Raw genomic sequence first — 24,120 nt, 5'->3', positions numbered from 1 at the left:
ACTTAGGGTCTGTATGACGTCTAGTCTAGTTTCTTGAATAGTTTCTTTGTCTCTTTTAAGATTTGTGGCAATTTTCTTGTCTTCCTTTTTATCTTTTATCTTGCCTGTCTTTTTGTTCTTTGATGTTCTGGAAAGTGAGGTTGGGTTCTTTGGACGCCAAGTTGATATTGTTGTCCGGAGAACAATATGTGTTTCGCGTGTTCTGATTGGCTAATGCACCCTCTGCATTCTGCATCCTGCAATTCAACACCAGAATCCATCCAAAGCTTCCCAGGGTCTACTCTACCGAAGTAGCCGGCTGTCTTTGTCGCGCGTAGCTGCCATGGCTCCAGGAAGGTTTCAATCTAGCTGTACGCCATCCACACGTGGAAATGCAGTCTTTATCGCCCGTCTCAGGAACGAGGTTACGATTCAGCATTTCCACGAATATTCAGCTCCCAAGAACGTATATGCCATCGGTTCCCATTAAAACCCCTCTGATTGTTTGTACCCTATTGGCTCTTTCCCAAGAACAATATCAAGCCTGGCTCAGCGCCACTCACATTGAACCCAGCGGCCACCCATTCAGCTCCTCCTGGGGAATACCCCATTCACCGATGCCAGATCATTGTTCTTCACTCTCCACGCGCACTTCGAGTCATTCAGTTCGAGGCCTTCTTGGCCTCCTGGGGGTTTCTGAGTGCCAGGACCACGTGCATGTGCATCACAGACCGGCATACTTCGCCACCAGGTGTCGATGGGCTATAAATCTCCCAACTGTCCCCAGCCAGATCTGTCCTTCTTTTTTCCCTCATCATCACAAACAATCTGAGTTACTACTCCATTACTATTACTGCTCCACAATCCTTTTGCTTTACACAAAAACCAAACCAACTTTACACAATGTCCCCAATCGAGAACACTCCCGCTCCCATCACCAAGGGTATGCATGCCCCCTCTCCTCCTCACCACTCCCGTTCCCACTATCTCTCAATACCTTGAATGCGAAAAGTCTAACATTCCATCTGATGCAGCATCCCCCGGCTCCGGCTGTGTGATTATGTAAATAGTCACCCGGTAGTCCACGCCTCCCGCTCCCCGAGTCCTGTCCTTCAGCCAATTTCAATGTCCCGCCAGTATCACGCAACTATCTGATATCCTCTTCAAGTATCGACGTGCCCACGCCTTACGCACATATCAGCATTTCTGTCAAGTATCCATCAAATCACAGAGACCATGACACACGGGAGGCGTTCCACAAATACCGCCACGAGCGAATCATGAACGATAAAAAAAAACCGCCAGAAAACCCTCAAAAAAAAAACATCATAATCACTGGTATATATCAAGTCAACATGGTATATATCTCACTCTCATTTATGAGCGAATGTTGAAAACCGAAGGGGGACGTAAACCGGTCGATCAGGTCGAACGCACCAACTTTCCCCTCTGGCTTCTTCTTCCCTCAGTTTCCAATATGTGCGCCCGTCCGCCTATTCTGCTCCTGCTGAGGCTTGTTGAATCAAGATGTATCCAGGTTGCGAACTGGATTCTCTTCGACTGCCTTTTTAACATTACCCTTTTATACCTCGACTCGACTCTACTCGACGACTGTGATTGTGATTGGATACGGAAATTCTTCTTATCTGCAAGTTGTTCCCGGTGCTTGTTATTTTGATACGATCCCTGTTACTAGTTGGACCTCGATAGGACTTGGGGACGTCATGCCATGTCTCTTTCTCCTCCTTCGTCTTACAATTCATCTTGAACGTCTTATTTACGTCTTCTTCGCCCCCTTCTTTTCTTTTATAATCTTTAGTAGTACTTAGCTACTTTTGCTTGTACAGGATAGGTTTCTTAGGTCACGCTGGAATTGAAAACTATATCCGCAGATTTTCTCTCCCTATCTCTGTAGTTTTTAAGACTTGTAGGTTAGTTACTGTCTGTCTGTCTGACTACTTACGTAACCATGTAAAGTGCCGACTGGAATAGCCTGGGTGATGTGAAGGAGCTTGGCTGGGCTAGGGTTGCTGGTTAACTACCAAGTCCACGTGGACACGAATCCGGAGTCATATACTAAATATAAGGAAGTCAATAGTTGGGTGAATTGGGTTTAGTCAATGATTGTGGCTTAGATGTGTATAGACGTGCACCCGATTAACTAACCGGATGGGCGGGGTTTACGGTGCCCTAGGGAGGGAAGGGAATCGCCACCTACCTCGAACTCTACAAGTCTATCGACCCTGGTTGTGATGCGGGATTATGGGCATACGACAGACTGTACAATTGTCATTGGGGGCGGCCCAGTTTATATGGACGGAGCTGATTACGAGCAACTGGCCCGTAATACTAACTTAGCAGGGTACGTTGGGCTTTCTGAGAGCTTACCCAGTATAGGTAAAGACCAGATCGAACAATGTAGTTCATAAATTCATTTCAGTCATACATATACGATTCTTAAACACATGGTTTATTTACATGGCCAGTTCGGTTACTCGACAGCTGTCTCCTTCCGGATTGCATCCACACGTGCAATATCATCGGCGCTTGGCTCCTGCAACTCCGCGTCTCCCACCACAAAGGCATCGCTCACGGCGTCTTCGACTTGTTCCACGATATGTAGAATGAGATTCACAGACCGAGCTGTCCCGATCTTGACTGCATCATCGCCCACTGATCCTGCGATCTTGCCGTCACCACCGTTCTCCGTCAGGTCGGCTATGAAGGCGCTGCAGGTGAATTTGACGGGATCCAGGAATCGGCTGCGGAAGTAGGCGTAGGTCTTTTCTAGTTGCAGTTGGCTGCGGAGCTGTTTAGATGATATGAGGATATAGTAGAGGCTAAGCGCTGAGTGGATCGACGGGCTGAGTGATTGCGTGAATTTGACCCAGGATGTCACAAGGTCGGAGGATACATCTGTGTTCAGAGAGGGAGAGGCGAATATAAGAGGGAAGACGACGGAGAAGTAATGGGAGTTGAGGAATATCTTGGACCCGTCGGTTGAAGGTTCTTTGGCTGCCTCTAGGATTTCGTTCTTGAGCCAGTCAATTGCCCTATCCTTGATGGTCCGATAGTGATCGTCCTCTAGCACCTTGCGGATGACCTTGAAGCGGGATATTTGAGAGGGGTTGGCGTGTATCACAGTTTCTGGGAGCCTCCGTACTGTGCTGTATGTTTGGCGGACGGTACACGCTGTCAGCGAAATGACAAAGTCTGTGAAAACCTTTTCATCTGATGGTGCTGAAATCGGGTCTTTCAGGGATAAGACGGCGAGAGCGAGGAGTGAGTCAAGGAGTACCTCCGGTTGCTCGAAGGCAACTTCATCCAAAGTACCAAAATTCCCAACGAAGTTGTCCAAAACACGGGCTAGGTCGGGGTAGACTTTGATTGGAGGAATGGTTCCAGAGGAGAACAGTTGGGCGACCGCTGCCCGGGAAGCGAGTAATAGTAGGGCTGCGTGTCTTTCAAGGGGGATGTCCTCTGCCTTCTTCGGGTGTTCTTCAAAGTCTAAAGGTGGGGGTTGTGTCTCAGGCGCTTCTGTGACAACCTTCAGAAGCTCTGCATCGGTCAGGCCGAAGTCTTGGGAAAGTGCCTGTTCGAGTCAGTACACGGCCTGCCAAAAAACGAAGGATTGCATACAGTTATCTTTGCAATGATGCTATCCCTCTCACCCAATTGCTTATTCTCCATGTAGACATTGCTAGGTGACCCAGACCCCGGCATGCGCATTTCCGGATGTAACTTCTCCTGCATTCTAATACCCCAGGACATCCCAGGGTCCATGGCGCCTGAACAACTGAGGAGATATGACTTGAGAAGTTCAATCAGCCCGAATTGTAGAAACCTCTTAGTCATCGCACTTTCCTCGTCAAGAGCCGGACTAGAGGATGTGACCTCCGCTTCAGGATCCGGGGCTGATGCTTCGGCGACGCGCAGCACCGTCGAATCGCTGGCCTGCCTCGGAGGTGGCGGAGGTCGCTTCGTGGGAGATACGTCTCTGAGGAATTCTATAAGGGCGATGGTGGTCTCGTTCGTCGGCATTGAGTTGTATGCTTCCAGCGCTGCCTGGAGGGACGTAGCAAGGAATCGACTGGGCGACTTGGTCTGGATTCGCGAGTGGAGAGTCGAAAGCATGGCAACGAGAGTGTTAAATTTGGTGACATGAAGGGGAACGCTCCCTGTCTCTGCATTTGCATTGCTGCTGCTGAGGTTGACACCCTGGAGCTGCCTCTCCATTTGCTTGTCAGTGTCCTCCTCGTCGTCTTCAGCGGGGTGTAGCTGCATGAGGGCGTCGGACACGCGCAAGATGACCTCTCTGGGATTCCCAAGCCGCGCGACGTCTTTCAGACACTCCTGGGACTCTGGGAGCATAGGGAGGAGGATCTTGACCAGGTCCCAGCCGATATTCGTCGTAAGAACCTCATCTTGCAGGAGCCTGTGGAGGATCGGCAGACGCGCGGGGGTCAACTGGTACTCGAGCAGAGTGAGGTAGGTGAGGTAGTCAGTGGCCGGAGGGAGGGCCTGGATGAGGGGGTCTTCTTCGGCCATTGGAATTGACTGGTTGATGGAGGACATGGGATATGAGACGGAGAGAGTTCCAACGCGGGGAGAGGAGGGGTGGACGAAGGGTCCTGGTCGTCGAAGCTGCGTCAGCTCATCAGAGTCTTGGCGGTTGAAGCGGGTCAGCATGACATCACAGGTACAGAACACTACAAGCCCATTCTATACAATGGTTTGAATGTACAACATGCAATGCTAATCAGTCTAACATCAAAACCTCCACAGACTGTTGCTCAATTACTCTGCTCCTGGGGCTAATATCATAGCGAAGCTAGTTTGCTCATTGTTGCGCTCGTGTCGCTCCAGCTCATCTGGACTGTTCAATGTGGCATTCCTTCCTACTTATATAGACACTATAAATATCCAAATTTCTCTCTAAATATATATAACCATCCCATGGCGTATGCGAGAAGCCGAGTATAAATGCGGATCTCATATCCGTACCTGGCCGCGTGACGTGGACCCTGATGATCCCATGCTTGGCTCGAGTTTGTAATAGTAAGAATGGGTAAAAATACAATAATGTGACTAAAGTTACCTGTATTCCAGCGGTTATTTTGGTTACGGAAGAGTATGCGGTCTTTCAATTCCAGCGTGGCGGCCATGTGCCGGAAACATTTTGCCTTAGGAAGTTAACGTTAACGGAGTGGGTCTGCCATTGAACCATCAGTATAGAACTAGGGCTTCGCTGTAAGACGGACAAATCTGCACCTGCCCCATCAAACCTTCAATTCTCAAGATTCAAGTCAATCACCTTTATATCGGCTCCTGTTGTTTCATCCCTCTCCTACCCCCTTAATACCAATGACCGCCGCCGATTCCGCCCAAATTCTCAAGGATGCATGCATAGCACCAGAGATCTTCCAGCTCCGACCCGACTATCGCGCCCTCCTCCTCGAAGCCGAAAACAAGTCCTTCGGCGCCAAACCCAACAAAACCAGAAACAGTCTGGAAGCCCTATCCCAGCGCATCACGAAGGCAGGGGGCGGTCTCCCGCGTGTGAACCGGCTGACGGACATCTACAACGCGGTATCAGTTAAGCACCAGATCCCGCTCGGCGGCGAGGATCTGGGTAAGTACGAAGGTGCGCCGTTCCTGGTTTGTGCGAGTTGGAGCGAACCGTTTCAGGCATTTCTGGGGTCGGGCCGCAGATGGAGTACGCCGCCCCTGGAGAGCTGATTTGGTGTGATGGGGCGGGGATTACTTGTCGGAGGTGGAATTGGAGACAGAGTCCAAGGACGAGAGTGAAGTGGTGAAAAGCAATGCCGATCGCAGGCTTGGCTTCGAATAGCTTCGCCCTATTTCCTAGAGACAATCTTCAATGACGACGATCATAGGTGCCCGGATGCTGCCAAGGTTAACGCATGTAATCAGCAAGAGGGCGAAAGTGGTTGTACGCTCGTTCACTCTACTATCACATAATTCGCGCAATTTCAGATTGTCAATTTCAGATAGTAAGCCCTTAAATTCGCCTGTACTGAGCTCCATGCACAGATCTAGCTAGTAATGCGGAGAAGACGATGCGTGTATGGCAGGGAAAACTTGGGGCTTTCTGCAAGACTCCGCCGAGCCGGCTGTCGAGGCTTGCATGCAAAGTAATTCTGCAGCCTAACTGCATGGGATTCTCGCCTCAGAAGGTCCACCTATCCAGACAGACGGGCCGACATTCTTCAGCCCAATCTCCGGCGGATACAAGCAGGGATATTGCGAGGTTTCTCCGGTGCACCAATCAGGGAGATGGGGCCGGGACTAGACCCAATGCACTATATACACCGCACGAGAGGTGGGCCGTGGGGAGCACCAACAACACTGCTCTTAATATATCTATATTGTCCAAGACCTCGCTGCAATGACGGTGCGCGCCACCGGGTGAGCGGACTCGGGGCTGTTGTCCGTATTGGATATGGATTCCATGGGGTGCAATTATAAAAGAGACTTGTCGTTTTTCCCCCCTACTTCTTGTCAAGTGCGGAATTGCGTCAACTCAAGATGAGACTTAATGCATTCGTTCTGCTAGCAGCTGCCACATGCACCAGCGCCGCTGGGGTTACGGGGGCAGCGGAGGGCTTTGCGAAGGGTGTGACAGGTGGTGGGAGTGCGACTCCAGTCTATCCAGAGACCACGGCCGAGTTGGTCTCGTATTTGGGAGACAGCTCAGCACGAGTCATTATCCTGACCAAGACGTACGCGCTCAAACTCACCGCTTCCTGTAAGACCACTAACTGAAGCCCAGATTCGATTTCACCGGCACCGAAGGCACTACGACTGAGAGTGGATGCGCACCGTGGGGCACTGGATCTGCTTGCCAACTTGCAATCAATAAGAATGATTGGTGTACCAATTATCAACCGGATGCGCCGTCGGCGTCCGTTACATAGTGAGTCCCTCCTAGGTCCTGTTATACGGCAGGGAAAGACATGTTAAGCAGGCGATTTACAGCGACAATGCTGGAGTGCTAGGCATCACCGTCAAGTCCAACAAAAGTTTGGTAGGCCAGGGCTCCAGTGGTGTAATCAAGGGCAAAGGTCTTCGGATCGTGAGCGGTGCGAGCAATGTCATCATCCAGTAGGTTACTCCAAAGCCATCCCATCCTATCTCAGCAATAACAAGTCCCAGAAACGTTGCAATCACAGACCTCAACCCCAAGTACGTCTGGGGCGGAGACGCAATCACCCTCAACGATGCCGACATGGTCTGGATTGACCATGTCACGACCGCGCGCATTGGCCGTCAGCATCTCGTCCTAGGAACGAGCGCCTCGAACAGAGTGACTGTTTCGAATTCTTACTTCGACGGCGTATCTTCGTACTCCGCCACCTGCGATGGATACCACTATTGGGGAATATACCTGGATGGTTCAAACGACATGGTTACCCTGAAAGGAAACTACATCTACCACATGAGTGGCCGTAGCCCTAAGGTTGCTGCGAATACCCTTCTCCACGCAGTAAGTTTCTTGCCTTCTGTTCTTTTCGCCGTCTATGAGTCGCCCTTATAATAACATCATCATCTTCAACCAGGTAAACAACTACTGGTACGACTCCTCCGGCCACGCATTCGAGATCGACGCCGGCGGTTACGTGCTCGCAGAAGGCAACGTCTTCCAGAACATCCCAACCGTCGTAGAGTCCCCCATCAGCGGCCAGCTGTTTACCTCGCCGAATTCAAACACGAATCAAGTCTGTTCAACGTACCTGGGCCACACATGCCAAGTCAATGGCTTTGGCAGCTCGGGCACATTCAACCAGGCGGATACCGGCTTTTTGGTCAATTTCCAGGGAAAGAACATTGCCAGTGCAGAGGCATATACCGTTGCGCAGAGCAATGTCCCGTCGAATGCTGGGCAGGGAAAGTTGTGAGGGTTAAATATCGTATTTGAACAAGGAACCTTTGCTTCCAATGTTTTATATAAGTAACTCAATGCGCTGAAGCTGGATGTTGATGTTCATCGCTCTTTCTGAAACCGTACATCAATTTTCGCTTCTTAGTTCAATGAAGAAACTTGAATGACAGGTCGTTCCTTCCAATTCTGGAAAGCCTTCCATCGCACCTTTCCTAAACCCACCATGTAAAGTCTGACTCACAAGGAAAGAGCAGATGGTAGTAGGTAGCCTGGAAGTTGCAGGTGCTCTCGGAAATCAATGTAGGAGATAGTTCTTAATATATTCATATAGAGATGAGAACATGCAAAAGAAAATCAATAATACAATCTCTCTTCACTTAGTCCTCCCATTCGTATTCTGGCAACTTGTAATCGTCCGAATGAGCAGATGACGCCCCGAAGAATCTTTGAAAGAGAGCCGGTATCCTGCTCCAGCATATAATCGCAAAAATAGCATTTCGGAGCCATAATCCCCAGGCCGTCTGAGGTGCCAGTATTCCCGGTATAAAAGCTGGAATCTTTTGCATCTCACTAACGAAAGGCCGCATCTGCTCCTCATAGCCCCTCAGAGCTTCGGGTACATCTCCCAGGTTCTTGCGGATCTCACCAGCTAATATGTACGCACCGGTAAGGGCGAGACTGGTGCCCGTACCAGTGGGACCGGATGCATAGCCGGCATCACCAACCAGCACAAACCGTCCATTATGTAGATTCGGCGGCTTGACCTGGACCATCTCGCTCCCGTAAAAGTCGTCAGCGTCCAGCATACCCTTTACGACTCGGTCGCACTTCCAGCCTGCTCCGCGAAAGTACCGCGCCACGTATTTTTTGAGGGCATCGGTGCCTAGTTTGCTGGCTTCACGGAATGGTTTTGCGGCTTCGTGGGCGTTCCGTGGATGGATGCCCATCATCGCAACGCGGGTTATGCCAGATGAGTCCGATCCCATACAGATGAAGCGGCCGCCGGGGGTGCTGTATGCCTCCCCTATTCGACTCCCATTGAGTAGGCCCTTCTGTACCGAGAAAAAGACGACCCAGGAGTTGAGTGAGTGCATATAGTCCCGGACACCACAACCAAAGCCCACGGCGCGGGTTCGCGATGTGGCGCCATCACAGGCGACGACTAGATCGTACTCCGTAGCCGGATAGCCGTTCATGAATTCGACCGTAACAGGTCCGTTACTCCGTTCATCTTGCTGTATAGAGGAAACTTGTTCGCCGAAAACATACTTGATGTTCTTGTGGTTCTTTGTAAGGTCGAAGAGTATGCGTGCTAGGTCACCACGGAGGACCTCATACTCGGAGACAAGAGACTGCTGATTGGCATCTCCTGTAGGCCTAATGGTTCCGTAGGGTCTGCCGTTCTCGCGGACGAGGCTGATGCCCTCGACAGGAATGGCATTTTCTCGTACTGCCTCTTCCATCCCGGGCATCTTCCGCATTACAGAGACACCAGATGTCCTAATATCAACGTTTTGGCCATTTGGACGCACCTGCGAAAATCGCTCAATGATTGTGACCTTTGCACCGGCTTTGGCGAGCCAGTAGGCTGCCGTCGGACCTGCGATGGATGCTCCAACGACGAGAACCCTCAAATTTGACATGCTGATTATGCTGATGATCTGAGCAAAATATAAATTGAAGACAGAAACCTCAGTACTGAGCTCTCGGAGAAGAAACCAACGAATCGATACAATATATGAACAGTACGATACCTACCTAGGCGAGCGCCGTTCGCATTGTAGGGCCCGAGGCGCTGTGACTATTGATTGGACGAGACGCTCTGGTCTGGTTTGCTGATCTCGAAGCTCGGTCGCCAAGACCCGAGCAACAGACCAATAATAGCAACCCAAGTGAGCCTCCGTCACTAGGTACCTAGATACTTTATGGGTGAGGTACATCCAAGACGAGGTAGTTACTAGCTTGCGTGCGCCTGTTGATCCTGCATCAATTGGTCCCAGAATACCCAATCGTCAACATCGAAATCAATACCGCGGTCTACTCCGAAACTGGTGGGTTCCAACGGACTGCCAAATACAATATTTGTGCAGCTGGTAGGCTCTAGGCAAGCTAGTGATGCCGTACAATGACTTTTGTGACGCTCCACCTGTCTATTTTCCCTCGTTTCCCGCAAGGACCTTAAAGTTGCAATGAAGGTTGGCTCCGGGGTATCGCTGTCCAGCTGATAGGAATCCCAAGCGTTGAGTGAAAGCCGTTGGAGCGCCACGTAAAGCGCTTGCTTACTTTCAAACAGCTCGTCGTGGTTTTCGTAGAGTTGTGCTACACTCTTCCAGGCTGTCTCAACTTGCGCGGGCGAAAGCAGGTCACGCCTCTTTGATAACATTGTCAGGACGAAGACAAACGAGTCGCGCGTACCCCACAAAAAGAATGGCCTGACGTGCCATTGATATTTGCCGATTCCGATATGAGAATGTACAGTCGCATCAGTATCCAAAGTCTTCTGCGCAAGCTGGAACATCTCCTGCCGTTCTGCATCAGTAGCAGTCTGGCTCCTGATTTTTGGGAGTCGGATTTTGAGGCGCAAGGCTGTGATTCCCGACCGGGCCAGGCCGATAGTGAGGTAATGAAGCGGGTTTACAATATCGCAGTAGCGGATAAACTTCTCCTCTACTTCGCTTTCTGCTTCACTGATAACCTTCTCCGCTTCTCGGTGATCCGGAAAGCCCAGGGGGGCGCCACCGTTGATGGGAGTTCCGGCCCTAGCCAGCTTCTGCCCAAGACATGCGCGTGACAGGCAGAATATCATCTCCGTCGCGCCCTTCTGCTCGACTGGTTTCTCTGTCATTCCCGGCCAAATTTGATCATCATTGATGTTGAGGGGAGGCTTAGTGTCCCAAGTCTCTGGCAGTGTCATCATGGCGGTACCTGCAGACTGACTTGCTCTGCCGTCAAGGGGGAAAATTTGGTAGAAAAGCCGTCGCCTCATCTCGACATCGAACGGCGGCAATTGCAATTTGTCTCCATCTTGGTGTAGGCCCATGCGCTGAGCTATCCGAAGTGCAATCCCCGTTAGAATATAATAAGTATGCGGATCGTACAGATGGCGACTAGATAGAAGGAAGAGGTAATAGGCTTGAAGGACAGCCATCTCGGTTGTCTTTAGGAAAGACGCATTCAAAAGGGCCTGCCGCGCAGCCGACTGATATCGCTGCATCAAGGTAGAACGCGCTTGACCAAACTGATCGGTACACTCCTCTTCTGTTATTGAAAATACGGCGACGTAGTAAATCGCAAATAGTAAGCAGTCGTCAGATTTTGACGCCGTTGCAGGATTCTGCGACACGTATTCAACCGTCTTGGTGACTGAAGGAACATGGAGGATCTTGCATATGGGTTCTACATTCTCCGCGTGTATTTTCCACAGCGCCACGGCATCCTTGTGATTTGGGTGGTGCTGGAGAAGGCTTTGGCCTGGGCCCATGAACGCGGCGGCGATCAAAGGGTCCAATACTACAGGTCTAGAGATACCAGTGCCATCTGGGAGCGTTTCGTCCTCTTCTTCGTCGGAGATGTGTTGCATTTCATCGTCTTCCAGGCTATACCAGAAATGACTGTCGATATATCTCGACCTTCCCTGGCGGGTTAAGAGCTTGCCGGTTCTCGACTTGCCAGTCTCCGTGGAACACACAGGTGGTGTTTCCTTGGGCGACATCGATGTCTCTGCATCCAGCAATCCATGCTGCTGTAAAAGGCGTTCATATCGATCTAGCCTTTCGAGCCTTTCAAGCGTATCGATACTGAGTTTTCGTTTGCGATAGCGCGAATTTGGTTCTTGGTAAACACACTCCCGCCTGCTTTTCAGACATCTCGAACAAATCGGGGCTGTCTTGTCGCATTTGACCTTTCGCTTTGCGCAGGTCTGGCAGGCACTTGGCATTAGGTCCGATGAAACGCTCGGGTTGCCGCGATCCGATCCAGGCTGGGCAGTGGGTGCCGGGGCAATGGGAGCGAGCCCACTGTGTTCTGGCCCATTGGTAGCAGCCATCGGTGTTCGTGCCGCACTGCCGATCTTGAAGACCATAGAGCCTCGTTGCTCCGATCATCAAAGCATTTGATCAATACCAGCAAGGATTTCCTACGTTGGCATCCAGAATAGGCGGTCCACGCAGGAAAATAATTGTAAATTAAAAGCTCGGCGACTATGACTAAGGTAAACACTGGCGGTCAGGTGATTCGCTCCTGGACTCCTGATGATGTCAGGGATGTCAGGCCAAGCAAGGCTGAAGAGCCAAGCCACCCGAATTTTTGTTCGTTTACTCCTTATCCACTTTCTTTCATACGGAGTAAATCTTATGCTGGACTGAATCAGGTTCAAGGCCCAAAGCTTGTACCTGAATTTTCGGCCCCGCACGAGCCCAGGTCAACAACGACCATGCCACGAGAAACACGACCAGGGACCCTGCCAAACGGAAAACCGAAGCTCCTAACTGTGCATTCAGGAGGACTACCAACCTGGGTAGTTGTGGGAGCTCTGCCAACCATCCTTGAAACTGCGGGAGTTGCCGGTTGAGCCGACACCGTTCGCGGCCCGTGATTGGCCGGTGCCCAGGCCCGTGCCAACTTGGATGAAATGATGACTCGAGGAATCGAGCAAGTCGGGCCAAGCGGAGAGTTTTTTTTCACCCTGGGCTCCATCGTCAAGGCGTTAGTTCCTGCGACTATACCATGAAGAGCAAATCCACCTCTCGATCCGGCGAATGCTTGATTTTCACAATGCGCTTTCCTCCATCCGCGCCCAACCGATTTTCCGCCCTCCCTCCATCTCACCCTCCACTCCCTTTCTCGCCCATCCCTTCCTTCCTCCTGTTTTATTGCGCAGCCAGTGTTCCTTGTATATTAGACCCCTCCGTACACACTGCTATCAGCTCGTTAGACTCAATCCGTTGCGCCTTTACTCCCTGACCGACTGTCGATCGATCTATCCGGACTATCCGGCTGCTCCGGCTCGTGTCTTTGCTGCTCGCAGTTGCTTTCCCGGCTCCCTCCTCATCTTCTCCAGAAGTTTTGGACCTTAGTTTACCATCCGGTTCTAGCAGCGCCTAAGAATCGAATCGAGCATCCCTCACTGCTTGAATCCCGTCTGGTGGGTAATCCGTCGCGCTCCGAGTGCTTGATATCCGACCACACCCAGCTCTAGGGGGTGGGTGAATACTGGGAGAATACTCGTCGTGGGCTGCAAAGTAATACCCCCTAGTTCAAGTGAGGGGAAGGCAAAGGATACACAGTGATCAAGCTATAATCGGGAGGTGCGACCAGCTTCCAGAGCTGTCACACCCTTTCTCAACGCGGAAATGGCAACCGAAATGCAGTCCTTCTACACGCCCGCAACCTCCACCCACATCTCCTCTCGTGGCACAGCTGCTGTCGATGAGCTTATAACCAAATACTCCTCCACCATGGCTACGGCGACATGTCCCTCCAGCAGCCATAGCATGCGCAAGACACGCCGCAATATCTTTCAGCGCGCCACGGACCGCGTACGCCTAGAGTACTATCGGTACGAGGTTACCTTCGGCCTCTATGTCATGACCCCAGCAGAAAAGCTTGTCGCAAACACATTCGTCTTCATTTTCCTCAGTCTCCTACTCTGGGCTCTGCTGGTTTACTTCCCGGCCTTGCTTTACCAGAAGCTATCTCGTCTCGTCTGGCTGTTGACCGGCCAGAGCGGTGAAGAGATGGGAGCTGCCTTGGGAATTTTGGATACACACGCAACTTCAATACCGCCATTTGCTTCCGAAAGAGCATTGTCATGAGTGGGGCCTCTGCATAATTGTCCGCTTCTTGTGACATCCATCGCCAATTTTGACTATTAATTTTGTTTCGCCCTTTTTTCTTATATCTTCTTTTTGGGCTCGGGGTTTAGCATGCAAGGTATATACGTGACTCCAGAGCTAATCGGTGGCCTGCTTGCGAACTGACGCGTCTTGCGCAGTACCCCACTATCGTTCGCTACATTTTGGAGTTTGGCGCAATTGGTGTCTCCTATAATTACCGGATGACGAAACGGACTCGTCACACTATAATGACTTGATGGAGGGACCGGCTTATACCGCGAGAACGACTACCCGAATATAACGACATAACGCGTCCTCGAATGGCCTTGGTGCAGTTGCTCGCCTATCGAGAAGCATACTTCCCGTCTTTTTCGATACCTCCCCTCCTATTTTTTGCTTAATGTCGCGGTGCCTTGGATTCAACGGCCGAACCAGGACGGTTGTAACGATGATTGCTCGGTGTACATTGGATTTTCGAGTGGTTGTCCATGTATAGTGCAGATCCGCCATATTGGATTGGTGGGGTTATTGTTAGAGGTCGAATAAAGTACAATAATGCATAATGTTACATATGACCCTGCCATTGAGCATAAGAGCATAGTACCGCGTTTTAGGCTAGAGATCTTCAATTCTTCATTCTCCGTAGTTCATCCGCAACTCGACATTGCTAGCCAAGCCTACTCGAATTGGGCCGGCCGTGGACCATCTGTAGCTGAAGACGAGTCTCAGCCACAATCGTGATAAAAATAAATGAACCATGACAACACCAGCCACGAGTCCGCGATATGCTCAGCCGTGTCGATTACCAAATTGATTAGGACTCAGATCAAGAGCCGAGCCTCCAAAACCCACTCCAGACTAGGACTGGCACGCAGGGCTGGAGTTATGGAGCTCCTGCCAGCGAAGATGCTGACGCAGCTCGTTGGATCGGCACCCCAAATCCCAAAAATAGCGGCCCGCAAAACGACTGCCTAACCGCCGGACCGCGCGACCACGCTCTCTTTTTCTTCCTCTGCTCTGCTTCATCTTGTCCTTCCATCTCTCGCTTTATTTTCCGGCACTTTGGCACTCGTTTTTTTTTTTTGCTCGCCATCGGCTCCTGTCTCGACTTCACCCTCGCGCTACTGTTCCGTGGTGGTGTCTCTCGCTCGTCTGGTTCAGGTCCCGTTCCAGCCTCGGAAGTTGTTTATTCCAGTGGGAGCTGAGGCCCCCTGTTTTTTTAGGTGATTTGAGGCGCCTGCCCACCAACCGCAACACGACAGTCTCGTATTGCTCCCTTTGTACTGAAGCGAAAGTGTCCGGGCGGTTTCCTTGTTCAACCGGGCACGGCTCTCAGACCATCGAATCCATCCCTTGCCGCCGCCCCGCGAGCGACCCGTCACCATGGCCGCCCAAGGCTACTACAACGACGCGCACAGTAACCCTCCTGCATACGACCACCACGAACCGCCCACCGAGTCGTTCAACAGGGTCTCGCCCTCACCCCGCCCGAGCCCCAGTCCCGTGGGATACAATCACAACGCTGCTCCTTACTACCAGTCTCCAGACGATCTCCACGACCCGCATCACCTTCGTTACAGTCAGCAATCTATCGGCTCGGACAGTGGGGCATATGTTGCTGGAGGGAGGATAAATGACAACGACCAATATGCAGAGAATATCCCTCTGAAGTCCGCAAATCCATACGACAATCAGCCTCCATACGACCATCAACCTCCGGGCCAGCCTTGGATGCAGCAACCCACTCACTATGCGCCGGACCCAGTCATGATGGAAACACAGACGCATCCTCCGCAGAAAAAGAAAAAGGGCTTCTTCAAGAAGAAGATCGCTTTTGTTACTTATATTTTAACGGCCGCTCAGATTATTGTGTTTATTGTCGAGTTGGTAAAAGCTGGTAAGTCGTTTGCGGGAATTATAGACAGGCTCGGTCTAATCAAATTAATAGCACAACTTACTGGGACACCAGTCCAAACGAAACCGCGATTCAACCCGATGATCGGGCCATCGCCATACGTCCAAATCAACATGGGTGCGAGATATGCCCCTTGCATGAAGAACATCCCTCATGTCCAGAACAATACCAATCCCAATGGGTTTTTCTTTCCCTGTCCGAATACAACAAGTGAAGTGGCGGCATGTACACTCTCCGAACTATGCGGTTTTGACGGAGTTCCGAACCCAGTACCGAACGGTTCCCTCGACGATAAGCCGGCCCCAAATCAGTGGTTCCGTTTCATCATCCCCATGTTCCTACACGGTGGGTTCATTCATATCGGTTTTAACCTCCTCGTCCAAATGACTATGGGTGCGGATATGGAGCGGATGATAGGATGGTGGCGATATGGGTTGGTTTACTTCTCCAGCGGGATTTGGGGGTTCGTTCTTGGAGGCAACTACGCCGGTCAGGGAGAGCCGTCAAGTGGTTGTTCCGGTGCGCTTTTCGGAATTCTCGCGCTTTTCATATTGGATCTTCTCTACGGATGGAAAGATCGTGAGAGCCCATGGGTGGAGTTCATCATTATGATTGTCGGTATTGCGATCTCTTTTGTGCTAGGTCTGCTACCGGGTTTGGACAACTTCTCCCATCTTGGCGGATTTACCATGGGCCTTGCGCTTGGACTGTGCGTTATGAGATCTCCGAATGCACTACGTGAGCGTATTGGACTGGCGCGCAGTCCTTACGTTGCCATGAGCGGCGGCGTTGCCGCAGAAAATTCTGACCCCTCCCCAAACAAGGCGGATGGTTCGAAATATGGTGGTTTCAGCAAATACAGCCCCAAGGGCTTTTTTGCCGGCCGGAAACCTCTATGGTGGGCTTGGTGGTTGGTCCGCTTGGGCGCGTTGGTTGCCGTTGTTATTGGCTTCATCCTGCTCATTGTGAACTTCTACAAGTATCCGAGCTCAAATTGCTCCTGGTGCTACAGGTTCAGTTGTCTGGTGAGTATCTGCACTTTTTTTCGGCCCCCTGGACTCCGCTAACTACTATTCCTTTTTTTAATAGCCCGTCAATGGCTGGTGCGAACAAGGAAATCTGAACCCTACCACCGTGAATAGTACCGATTCCAACAATTAGCGTTGTGGCATGTATACTGATTTTATACCTACGCATTCTATCCCCACTTCCACCATAATCCTTGATTCATGAAGCCGAATGAATCGGCCAAGTACCATATATCATTAGCATTACGAACCTCCATACCATATTTTGGGCGTTAGAAGGATTGGCAGTTTTGCTGTTGGCGGGTTCAGGAACAGCGAATTTCCTAAGCTTGTTTATATCATGAACAATATACACCTAGTAATCCTAACTTAACCAGAGGACAATACACGAACAATATCCAGGCAGCACTCATTATTTTTTCTTCAATGTGGGACGTTGTATACGTAGCGCTCTAAGACTAGAATAGATATCAGCTGCGCCCCAGCCGCGTGGCTGTGGCGGTGTAATTCCGGGATCATCACGATCTGGGCCAAGACCATCTCAGTAATGTGAGCTCAACTCCAGCCTTCTCAGCTCGCTCCCTCGACTTCTCCGGACCGTCTCGCTTCTGTACATTATTCGTCTATCGCCCTCGGCTTCAAGCCGTGTGTTTCACGGATAATTTCCTCGAACCGTTGACACTCCTTTTACGCCTGTCTTTCGCCGCTGCCTATCCTCCCCGCACGATTACAGTTGAATGCAACATACGCAATGATCTGGCACCCTTTGTAACCACGTCGCGCATCGTTCTCTGTCCCTCCATTCACACGCTGGTTGAATTATTGTACCTGTGATGGCCACATTGGCCATGTCGACACCCTCGTCGCCGTCCTGGCCGAAGCGCCGGCCCAAGGCTTGGGCTATGCGCTGCGAACGATACTGTTGCATGGCTGCTACTTACTTCCCGTTAGCATTCGTCTATAGCTTGACAACTTGGGCTGTGTATGTCGAGGCGAGCGTTGGTTTGAAACCTACGAGTAGTCCCTGGATTGGTAAGTCAATATGGGCTCCTGCGGTTTATGATAAGCCGGATGCTGACGGGTTTCTTATTATTGCAGGACTACCAACTTCAATCCTTGGGGTTGTCCTCTATCTTGGCCTTAATATATCATATACGACCGCTGTTTTTACCGATCCTGGTTCACCCCTTGGGAGTAGAGCGCGCGGCAACGACCGACATCAGTACAGCGCGTTGCCGATCACCGAGCTGCCGGAGTATACATCCTTCACTGTGAACTCAACGGGAGGATCACGGTTTTGCAAGAAATGTCAGTGTCCGAAGCCTGACCGGGCGCATCACTGCTCAACATGCAAGCGCTGCGTATTAAAGATGGACCATCACTGCCCTTGGCTCGCGACCTGCGTCGGATTGCACAACTACAAAGCGTTCCTCCTTTTCCTTATATATACATCGCTATTTTGCTGGGTGGATTTTGCTGTGTCGGCTCTCTGGATTTGGACGGAGGTGTTCAATAACACTCAATATATGGATGGCATTCTCCCAGTGAACGTCGTTTTGCTGTCTATTCTCGGTGGTATTATTGGATTGGTTCTGACGGGGTTCACGGCTTGGCATATCAGCCTTGCTGTTCGTGGGATGACTACGATAGAATGCTTAGAGAAAACCCGATACGTTTCGCCGCTGCGGAAAGCGCTGGACCGCCACCGCTACGAGAGCCTACTCGGCAACCATGATGCGCGGAATGGCGACGAAAACCAAGACAGCCTCGGCGGGAGGTTGCAGGACTACGGAAACCGAGTCCTGGACGCCCATGCGAATGCGATACCCGGCGTGACCCGCCCAGAGGAAGGCGAAGAGTCAACACTTGGATCCGAGAATATGACACCCGCGCAACAAGCCCTATCCCGCTCTTACGCCGATCTAGAACGACAACGCGAGCACGACCGGTACGAAGACTATCTATCGGAACTCGACAACGAAAAGATGCCAAATGCGTTCGACCTAGGCTGGAAGCGGAATTTGTTGCATCTCTTTGGCGACAGGCCTCTATATTGGTTATGGCCTAAACCTACAACAACAGGGAACGGGTGGGAATGGGAGCCGAGCCCGAAGTTTCTGGAAGCGCAAGAACGCGTACGTTTGCGCCGCGAGCAAGCGGCCGAAGAACAACGACAGCATGATCGGGATCTGTACCTCCGGAACATGAACAATAGTCGCAGTTGGCTGGGCACGGATATTCCACAGCCGCAGGGCCGCACGCCGGACCAGTATTTGGCCAGTGCGAGTGAGCCGGACCGACCTACTACAGGGGTCTCGATGAAAACACTTGCGCCAATGTCTCCGCGGCCGCGACCAGGTGAGGGGAGTTATGGGGATGAGCTTGATGACGAGGGGTTTACCCTCACTCCTAGCCAGGGCAAGGGATCTGGGAATACAAGTTCACGGGACGATGACTGGCGGGACTGGGACTAAATATTTGTATTATGTGAGCGGGCGTTTGGAATTGTGCTTCTTTTCTGTATCTATAGGATTGTTCTAGTCGGAGTTCTCAATTCATAGATTTACTTTCTGCCTGAAATATCAGGCATAAATTTAGGTATGCGCCATCGGATTCCGCCAACTTGCATCAACTCTCTCTCCTGTTTCCCTTCAAATCATCTCTCTTCGCAACTCTTGCTCTATTGTCTCTCTTCGTAATTGCGCTATCCTAGCTGGACTTGGAACTGCCGTACTCCTCATAATAATTGTCATCCCACTTCGCGACAACAAACCCGCCCCATACAAGCTCTATCTCGCCTTCTCCCCCGACCACGGACCAACACATCAGTGGAAACAACACCACCCTAAAACCCACCTAATTCATACCAACTCCATACGCCCAAACCCAAATACACAGAAAGAAACACAACATGTCTCGCTCTCTCCGCCGGCTCATGAAAGAGGCCGCAGAGCTCTCCTCTTCCCCCTCCCCGCACTTCCACGCCGCGCCAACCTCTGACTCAAACCTTTACGACTGGCACTTTACACTGGCGGGCCCGCCACCACCATCTCCCTACGCTGGAGGAATCTACCACGGCCGCATTGTCCTTCCACCCACGTACCCTCTCCGCCCGCCCTCCTTCCGCTTCCTTACCCCATCAGGCCGCTTCGAAGTCAACCGCGAAATCTGCCTGAGTATATCGGGACACCATGAAGAGTCGTGGCAGCCAGCGTGGGGGATCAGGACTGCGTTACTGGCGATCAGAAGCTTTATGGAGGGTGATGCGAGGGGTCAAGTTGGAGGGCTGGAGGGGGTGAGTGATGAGATTAGACGGCAGTGGGCGGGGATGAGTCGCGGGTGGTGTTGTGATGTTTGTGGAGGGAGAAGTAATGAGGAGGTGTTGAGGGAATGGAGGGGTTTCTGTGTTGAGCAGGGAGTTGACGTTGAGAAAGAGGAGGATGTTGAGGGGGTGCCGGAGGAGTTGAGGATTGGGATTGGGAAGAAGAAGGGTGACAGCGAGTCAAAGGAGGGTGAGAATGCTTCCGGCAGTGCGCCTGCTGATGACGCAGCCAATGCTGCTACGGACAGGCCGTCAGATGGGCTTCCAGCAGACACGGCGGAGAAGAGTACGAATATATCTGCGTCAAGTGAGCCTGGCTCGACTGCTGTACCTTCGTCGACAACGTCTCAAACACCGGTGTCTGCAAATACACTGACACCGGCATCTCCAGCTCCCACACAACGTCAGCAACGACCTGTCCCTACGACAACATCAACCCAGCCCGCGCAAGTAGCCTCGCAGGATAGTCCATGGCTGGACCGGGCGATATTTGGCGTGCTGGTCGCGCTGGTTCTGATGATTCTGCGGCGGTTTGTCAACATTGAAGATTAGATTGTGTTTTGATATGATCGCGTTGGATAAGATAGCGGGCGTTTGGTAAATATTTGAACTGGGTAGCTAAGAATGTATTTCTTGATATGTTTTTCTTCTGTGGCTACTAAGGCCTATCTACCAGAATCGTTTCAGCGAACGCCATATCAGGACCACCGCTTTTCCAGAGGAAGGAGCAACGCTCGCCTCCTTCCTTGACAGACCAAGTCGTGACTGCTGCAGTTGGGTGCTCGTTTCACTCGCGGAAGGAGCTTCCTCTGTTGTATCCTGCGATGCTCATCCCCTCCAGCCCAATCTTTCTCTCTCCTTGACTCCTGCGGATTGTTCGAATTGTCCTTAACCATACTTATCCCTCCACATCCAAAATGGCGCCCTCTTTTCTCAGGCGTGCGAAAGGCGCTCAGCTCAGCAAGCTCAGCCAGGCAGTTCCTACCCTGGAATCGCCCACCTACAAACTGAGTTCGCAACTGTCGCAATTCTTCCCTCCATCCCCAGCACTCACTGAGAAGGATATCCCCTTCCAGAAAGGAAAGGTATTCCTTGTGACCGGCGGTACCTCGGGCATCGGCTTCGAGCTCGCCAAAATCCTGTACGCCAGAGGCGGCACCGTATACATAACTGGGCGAACAGTCGAGAAGGCAAAAAAAGCTGACCAGGATATCCAAGCAACCGTCGGCGAGCGCGATGGTCAAATAGACTATATTATTCTCAATCTTGACGACATGGCGTCCATCAAGCAGTCTGCTGAAGCATTTGTGGCAAAAGAATCCAAACTCGATGTCCTCTGGAACAACGCCGGCGTTGCTCAGCCGCCCGTGGGCGCCTTGTCGAAGCAAGGATTTGAACTTCAACTTGCTACAAACTGTCTCGGGCCTTTCCTGTTCACGCAGATGATGCTCCCCCTGCTCGACGCAGCTGTCGCCCTGAATGGACCTTCTTTCCCGGGCGCCGTCAGAGTAGTTTGGCTGAGCAGCCAGGTTGCTGAGTTGTCTTCACCTCTCGATGGCATCGTCATGACGGAACTGAACAATGCCTCCCTGGATAATGCCCGTAACTACCAGAATTCCAAGGTTGGCGGCTGGTTTCTGTCAACTGAATTTGCGCGTCGTTATGGGGATGAACACGGCATTATCAGCGTCGCAATGAACCCCGGTGCTGCCAACACCAATCTCCTGAGAAACGCGAGATGGTCGAAAATTCTCAAGTGGCCGCTGCTCTACAGCCCAGAGATGGCTGCCCTTACCGAACTATATGCCGGTCTGTCGCCAGATATCAACCTCGAGAACAACGGATGTTATGTGATTCCCTGGGGCCGCATCCATACCACCGTCGCTCCGCATTTGAGGAATGCGATGAGAGTCAAGGATCTCGGTGGTACAGTAAAAGCGGAACAATTTTGGGAGTTCTGTGAGGAAAAAACAAAGGGCTATCATTAAATGCAGGGGTTTATGTTGTCCAAAATTGCTTCTATTCTTGCCCTAATGAACATTCGTCTTTGTTGGTAATGCGCCATGCATATTGCTTTATGCTTTATTGTCTTATTAGCCTGGTACCTCTTCAACACAGGATCACATTACTAAGTCAACATATCCTGGCTTTTTGGCTCTTCAAACACATCTGTAATCTATTCAGCTATAGCATTCACGGCATTTACAGCAGCCTCGCAGAGCAGTTGTATCTGTTTCCACCGAGCGAGTATTGAATCGAGTTTCTCTTTCTCGGCCTCAGACTCGAAAGACCTAGTTTTCGATCCCTCTGACAGACAATCGATTGTCACTTCGCATTCCCGTAGGTATCTTGCAATCCAACCTCCTATAATATCCGCAGTTTTCCTTGCATCGAGCCCTTTTTCAGAATTTCCCACAACATACTCCCGCCAATCTTGTAGGTCCATATATTTTAATCCCGCAGCAGCCACGGTATTCGTGTCTGCGCCGGATGCTGTGATTTCAAAGTTCCTATTCAAATTATGTCAGAAATGTATCTCATGTTGCTGTACGTTGGGATAGATATTAGGTAAAGAAAGGTGCCGATAGATACTCACCCTATACAATCTTGCCCGGCTAGTTCTTCTTTTTCGGAGGGTGTAAGGTCCTTGAGGATTATGTCGTCGAGGTATACTCCGTCGGATGGATTGTTGTCGAGATAAAAGCCGTCTATATAGATGTGAATTTTAATTACATGGGATTTGAAAGGAACGGAGGGGAACTGACATTCGACAAGTAAGAAATCGTTCGAATGTGAGCCATAGCTCATGTATATTTCTTCGCCTTTTTCTGTAACCCACATGGTCAGTGATGGGATAGAAACTCGACCGCGGGAATTGTATATACAAACCATATCGCCTTGTAGCTTTGAACGTATACTTCTTCCCGTTGAATGTAACATCGCAGGCCTATTTCCCAGCTATTAGTACCAAGACACCATGAACTCTCTTTTATGCCTAGGAGAGATAAAAGAGATGAGAGGAAATGATTGGTAGAAACTTACCGCATCATCAACATGATTAAAATAATCCGCATACGGAACCATGCCAATCGCATCATTCCAATCCTCAGGCTCGTCCTTCCCAGGCGAAACATAATAGAAACTCCGCGAGTTGATAATGGCCCAGTTATACGCGAAAGCCCTCCAATCTGTCTCTGGAAATACAGATATAACATGTTCCCACGCCTCTTGCAGCCGTTTCTCCTGCTGGGCGAGAAGATTCTGGTACCTCGTCTCGTACTCATGCTCTGATCCGGCCAACTTCTCAAAGGAATTCCATAAGCCCGAGATAGATGGTGGGAGAAAGCTAGGGCCTCCAGGAGCACTATCTCCATTTCGTTCTTCTCCAGTCACAGAAGGATTCGACCGTCGTAACCGTGCGGGCCAAAAGACAGGCATGCTGCTCTCGAATTCCTCCCAATCGGGCCAAACACTACGCCAGGGATCCAGCTCTGCCAGGAGCCCCGGATCCCCATGTGTCAGAAACGCAGCCAGAATCCCATGGATGGACGCTCCCTCTGGGAACAGCGACACAAAGGACTCTGGGATTGAGTCGATTGTAAGCATTAGAGAGACGGGGATGGAGAGCATGATTTCATTTTCCTAGATTTTTGTTAAATTATCATATCACAGCACAATCCAATCCCATCCCAAAAGAGTTTTAAAGAAGCAGCCCATCCAACTATAAAATGAAAATGAAATAAGACAGACATACTCACTTCTATGTCGCGCGTCGCTATCATGCCTAGTCGCCGGCCGGGGAATCGGGCTGGGGCTATGCCCTTGATCTTGATTCCGTGGGACACAGCCCATTGCGTGAATGCGGTGTGTTCTTCTCCTGGTGAATTGTCCATTGCAGGTGCCTTGCCTACCTCGGCAATATATAAACAGAACTAGAATTGGAATTCTTGCATTTCGTTCGCTTCAATCCGCCGTTGTAAGCACGGCACGTGACTGTTTCTGTTGACGTCGCTTAGTCATTATTTAGTAATCTTGTTTGCATTGGGTCAGGGCAAGGGACAAGAGAGAAAAAAAAAATAAAGGAAAGATTATTCAATTGAACATGTATATATTACAATTTTTTTAAAAAAAAAAAAAAA

The 24,120-nt window shown here is 50.8% G+C and overlaps 13 protein-coding genes across 13 annotated transcripts; 8 read left to right on the top strand and 5 right to left on the bottom strand.

Annotated features, from left to right (window-relative positions):
- Positions 1–22: 22 nt before the first annotated feature.
- Positions 23–1,202, top strand: ASPSYDRAFT_371626 (uncharacterized protein). Its single transcript, XM_040845507.1, has one exon. It carries the CDS (start codon positions 372–374, stop codon positions 1,035–1,037), a length of 666 nt encoding a protein of 221 aa, XP_040708898.1. The 5' UTR covers positions 23–371; the 3' UTR covers positions 1,038–1,202.
- A 1,179-nt stretch (positions 1,203–2,381) lies between these two features.
- ASPSYDRAFT_169307 (uncharacterized protein) lies at positions 2,382–4,594 on the bottom strand. The gene is made up of 2 exons (XM_040843397.1): positions 3,619–4,594; positions 2,382–3,571 (listed from the first exon to the last, which is right to left on the bottom strand). The coding sequence occupies exons 1-2, from the start codon at positions 4,552–4,554 to the stop codon at positions 2,471–2,473; spliced, it is 2,037 nt and encodes a 678-aa protein (XP_040708897.1). The 5' UTR covers positions 4,555–4,594; the 3' UTR covers positions 2,382–2,470.
- A 186-nt stretch (positions 4,595–4,780) lies between these two features.
- Positions 4,781–5,244, bottom strand: ASPSYDRAFT_371453 (uncharacterized protein). Its single transcript, XM_040845504.1, has one exon. It carries the CDS (start codon positions 5,142–5,144, stop codon positions 4,893–4,895), a length of 252 nt encoding a protein of 83 aa, XP_040708896.1. The 5' UTR covers positions 5,145–5,244; the 3' UTR covers positions 4,781–4,892.
- Positions 5,137–5,836, top strand: ASPSYDRAFT_39889 (uncharacterized protein). The gene has a single exon (XM_040845977.1). The coding sequence runs from the start codon at positions 5,344–5,346 to the stop codon at positions 5,716–5,718; it is 375 nt and encodes a 124-aa protein (XP_040708895.1). The 5' UTR covers positions 5,137–5,343; the 3' UTR covers positions 5,719–5,836.
- A 310-nt stretch (positions 5,837–6,146) lies between these two features.
- ASPSYDRAFT_39886 (polysaccharide lyase family 1 protein) lies at positions 6,147–8,135 on the top strand. The gene is made up of 5 exons (XM_040845976.1): positions 6,147–6,722; positions 6,773–6,916; positions 6,979–7,104; positions 7,156–7,486; positions 7,560–8,135. The coding sequence occupies exons 1-5, from the start codon at positions 6,529–6,531 to the stop codon at positions 7,896–7,898; spliced, it is 1,134 nt and encodes a 377-aa protein (XP_040708894.1). The 5' UTR covers positions 6,147–6,528; the 3' UTR covers positions 7,899–8,135.
- A 124-nt stretch (positions 8,136–8,259) lies between these two features.
- ASPSYDRAFT_85068 (uncharacterized protein) lies at positions 8,260–9,525 on the bottom strand (the record flags this gene model as incomplete). Its single annotated transcript, XM_040851461.1, has 1 exon — positions 8,260–9,525. The coding sequence occupies one exon, from the start codon at positions 9,523–9,525 to the stop codon at positions 8,260–8,262; it is 1,266 nt and encodes a 421-aa protein (XP_040708893.1).
- Positions 9,526–9,839: 314 nt separating this feature from the next.
- ASPSYDRAFT_85067 (putative C6 transcription factor) lies at positions 9,840–11,927 on the bottom strand (the record flags this gene model as incomplete). Its single annotated transcript, XM_040851460.1, has 1 exon — positions 9,840–11,927. One exon carries the CDS (start codon positions 11,925–11,927, stop codon positions 9,840–9,842), a length of 2,088 nt encoding a protein of 695 aa, XP_040708892.1.
- Positions 11,928–13,245: 1,318 nt separating this feature from the next.
- ASPSYDRAFT_54451 (serine palmitoyltransferase small subunit family protein) lies at positions 13,246–13,695 on the top strand (the record flags this gene model as incomplete). The annotated part of the gene is made up of 1 exon (XM_040848853.1): positions 13,246–13,695. One exon carries the CDS (start codon positions 13,246–13,248, stop codon positions 13,693–13,695), a length of 450 nt encoding a protein of 149 aa, XP_040708891.1.
- A 1,404-nt stretch (positions 13,696–15,099) lies between these two features.
- On the top strand, positions 15,100–16,792 carry ASPSYDRAFT_138846 (rhomboid family membrane protein; the record flags this gene model as incomplete). The annotated part of the gene is made up of 3 exons (XM_040840878.1): positions 15,100–15,613; positions 15,665–16,656; positions 16,721–16,792. The coding sequence occupies 3 exons, from the start codon at positions 15,100–15,102 to the stop codon at positions 16,790–16,792; spliced, it is 1,578 nt and encodes a 525-aa protein (XP_040708890.1).
- A 700-nt stretch (positions 16,793–17,492) lies between these two features.
- Positions 17,493–19,133, top strand: ASPSYDRAFT_139327 (DHHC family palmitoyltransferase; the record flags this gene model as incomplete). The annotated part of the gene is made up of 2 exons (XM_040840941.1): positions 17,493–17,691; positions 17,758–19,133. The coding sequence occupies 2 exons, from the start codon at positions 17,493–17,495 to the stop codon at positions 19,131–19,133; spliced, it is 1,575 nt and encodes a 524-aa protein (XP_040708889.1).
- A 207-nt stretch (positions 19,134–19,340) lies between these two features.
- ASPSYDRAFT_39882 (uncharacterized protein) lies at positions 19,341–20,870 on the top strand. The gene has a single exon (XM_040845975.1). The coding sequence runs from the start codon at positions 19,571–19,573 to the stop codon at positions 20,531–20,533; it is 963 nt and encodes a 320-aa protein (XP_040708888.1). The 5' UTR covers positions 19,341–19,570; the 3' UTR covers positions 20,534–20,870.
- Positions 20,871–20,898: 28 nt separating this feature from the next.
- ASPSYDRAFT_75516 (uncharacterized protein) lies at positions 20,899–21,969 on the top strand (the record flags this gene model as incomplete). The annotated part of the gene is made up of 1 exon (XM_040850800.1): positions 20,899–21,969. One exon carries the CDS (start codon positions 20,899–20,901, stop codon positions 21,967–21,969), a length of 1,071 nt encoding a protein of 356 aa, XP_040708887.1.
- A 188-nt stretch (positions 21,970–22,157) lies between these two features.
- On the bottom strand, positions 22,158–23,874 carry ASPSYDRAFT_142597 (SET domain-containing protein; the record flags this gene model as incomplete). The annotated part of the gene is made up of 6 exons (XM_040841257.1): positions 22,158–22,491; positions 22,578–22,689; positions 22,747–22,809; positions 22,871–22,928; positions 23,024–23,623; positions 23,740–23,874. 6 exons carry the CDS (start codon positions 23,872–23,874, stop codon positions 22,158–22,160), a joined length of 1,302 nt encoding a protein of 433 aa, XP_040708886.1.
- Positions 23,875–24,120: the final 246 nt, after the last annotated feature.

The sequence above is a fragment of the Aspergillus sydowii genome, assembly GCF_001890705.1.
Source record: "Aspergillus sydowii CBS 593.65 unplaced genomic scaffold ASPSYscaffold_1, whole genome shotgun sequence".
Classification (NCBI taxonomy): Eukaryota; Fungi; Ascomycota; class Eurotiomycetes; order Eurotiales; family Aspergillaceae; genus Aspergillus; species Aspergillus sydowii.
The sequence above is the reverse complement of the archived record's forward strand: the minus strand, read 5'-3'. Positions and strand labels throughout refer to the sequence as shown.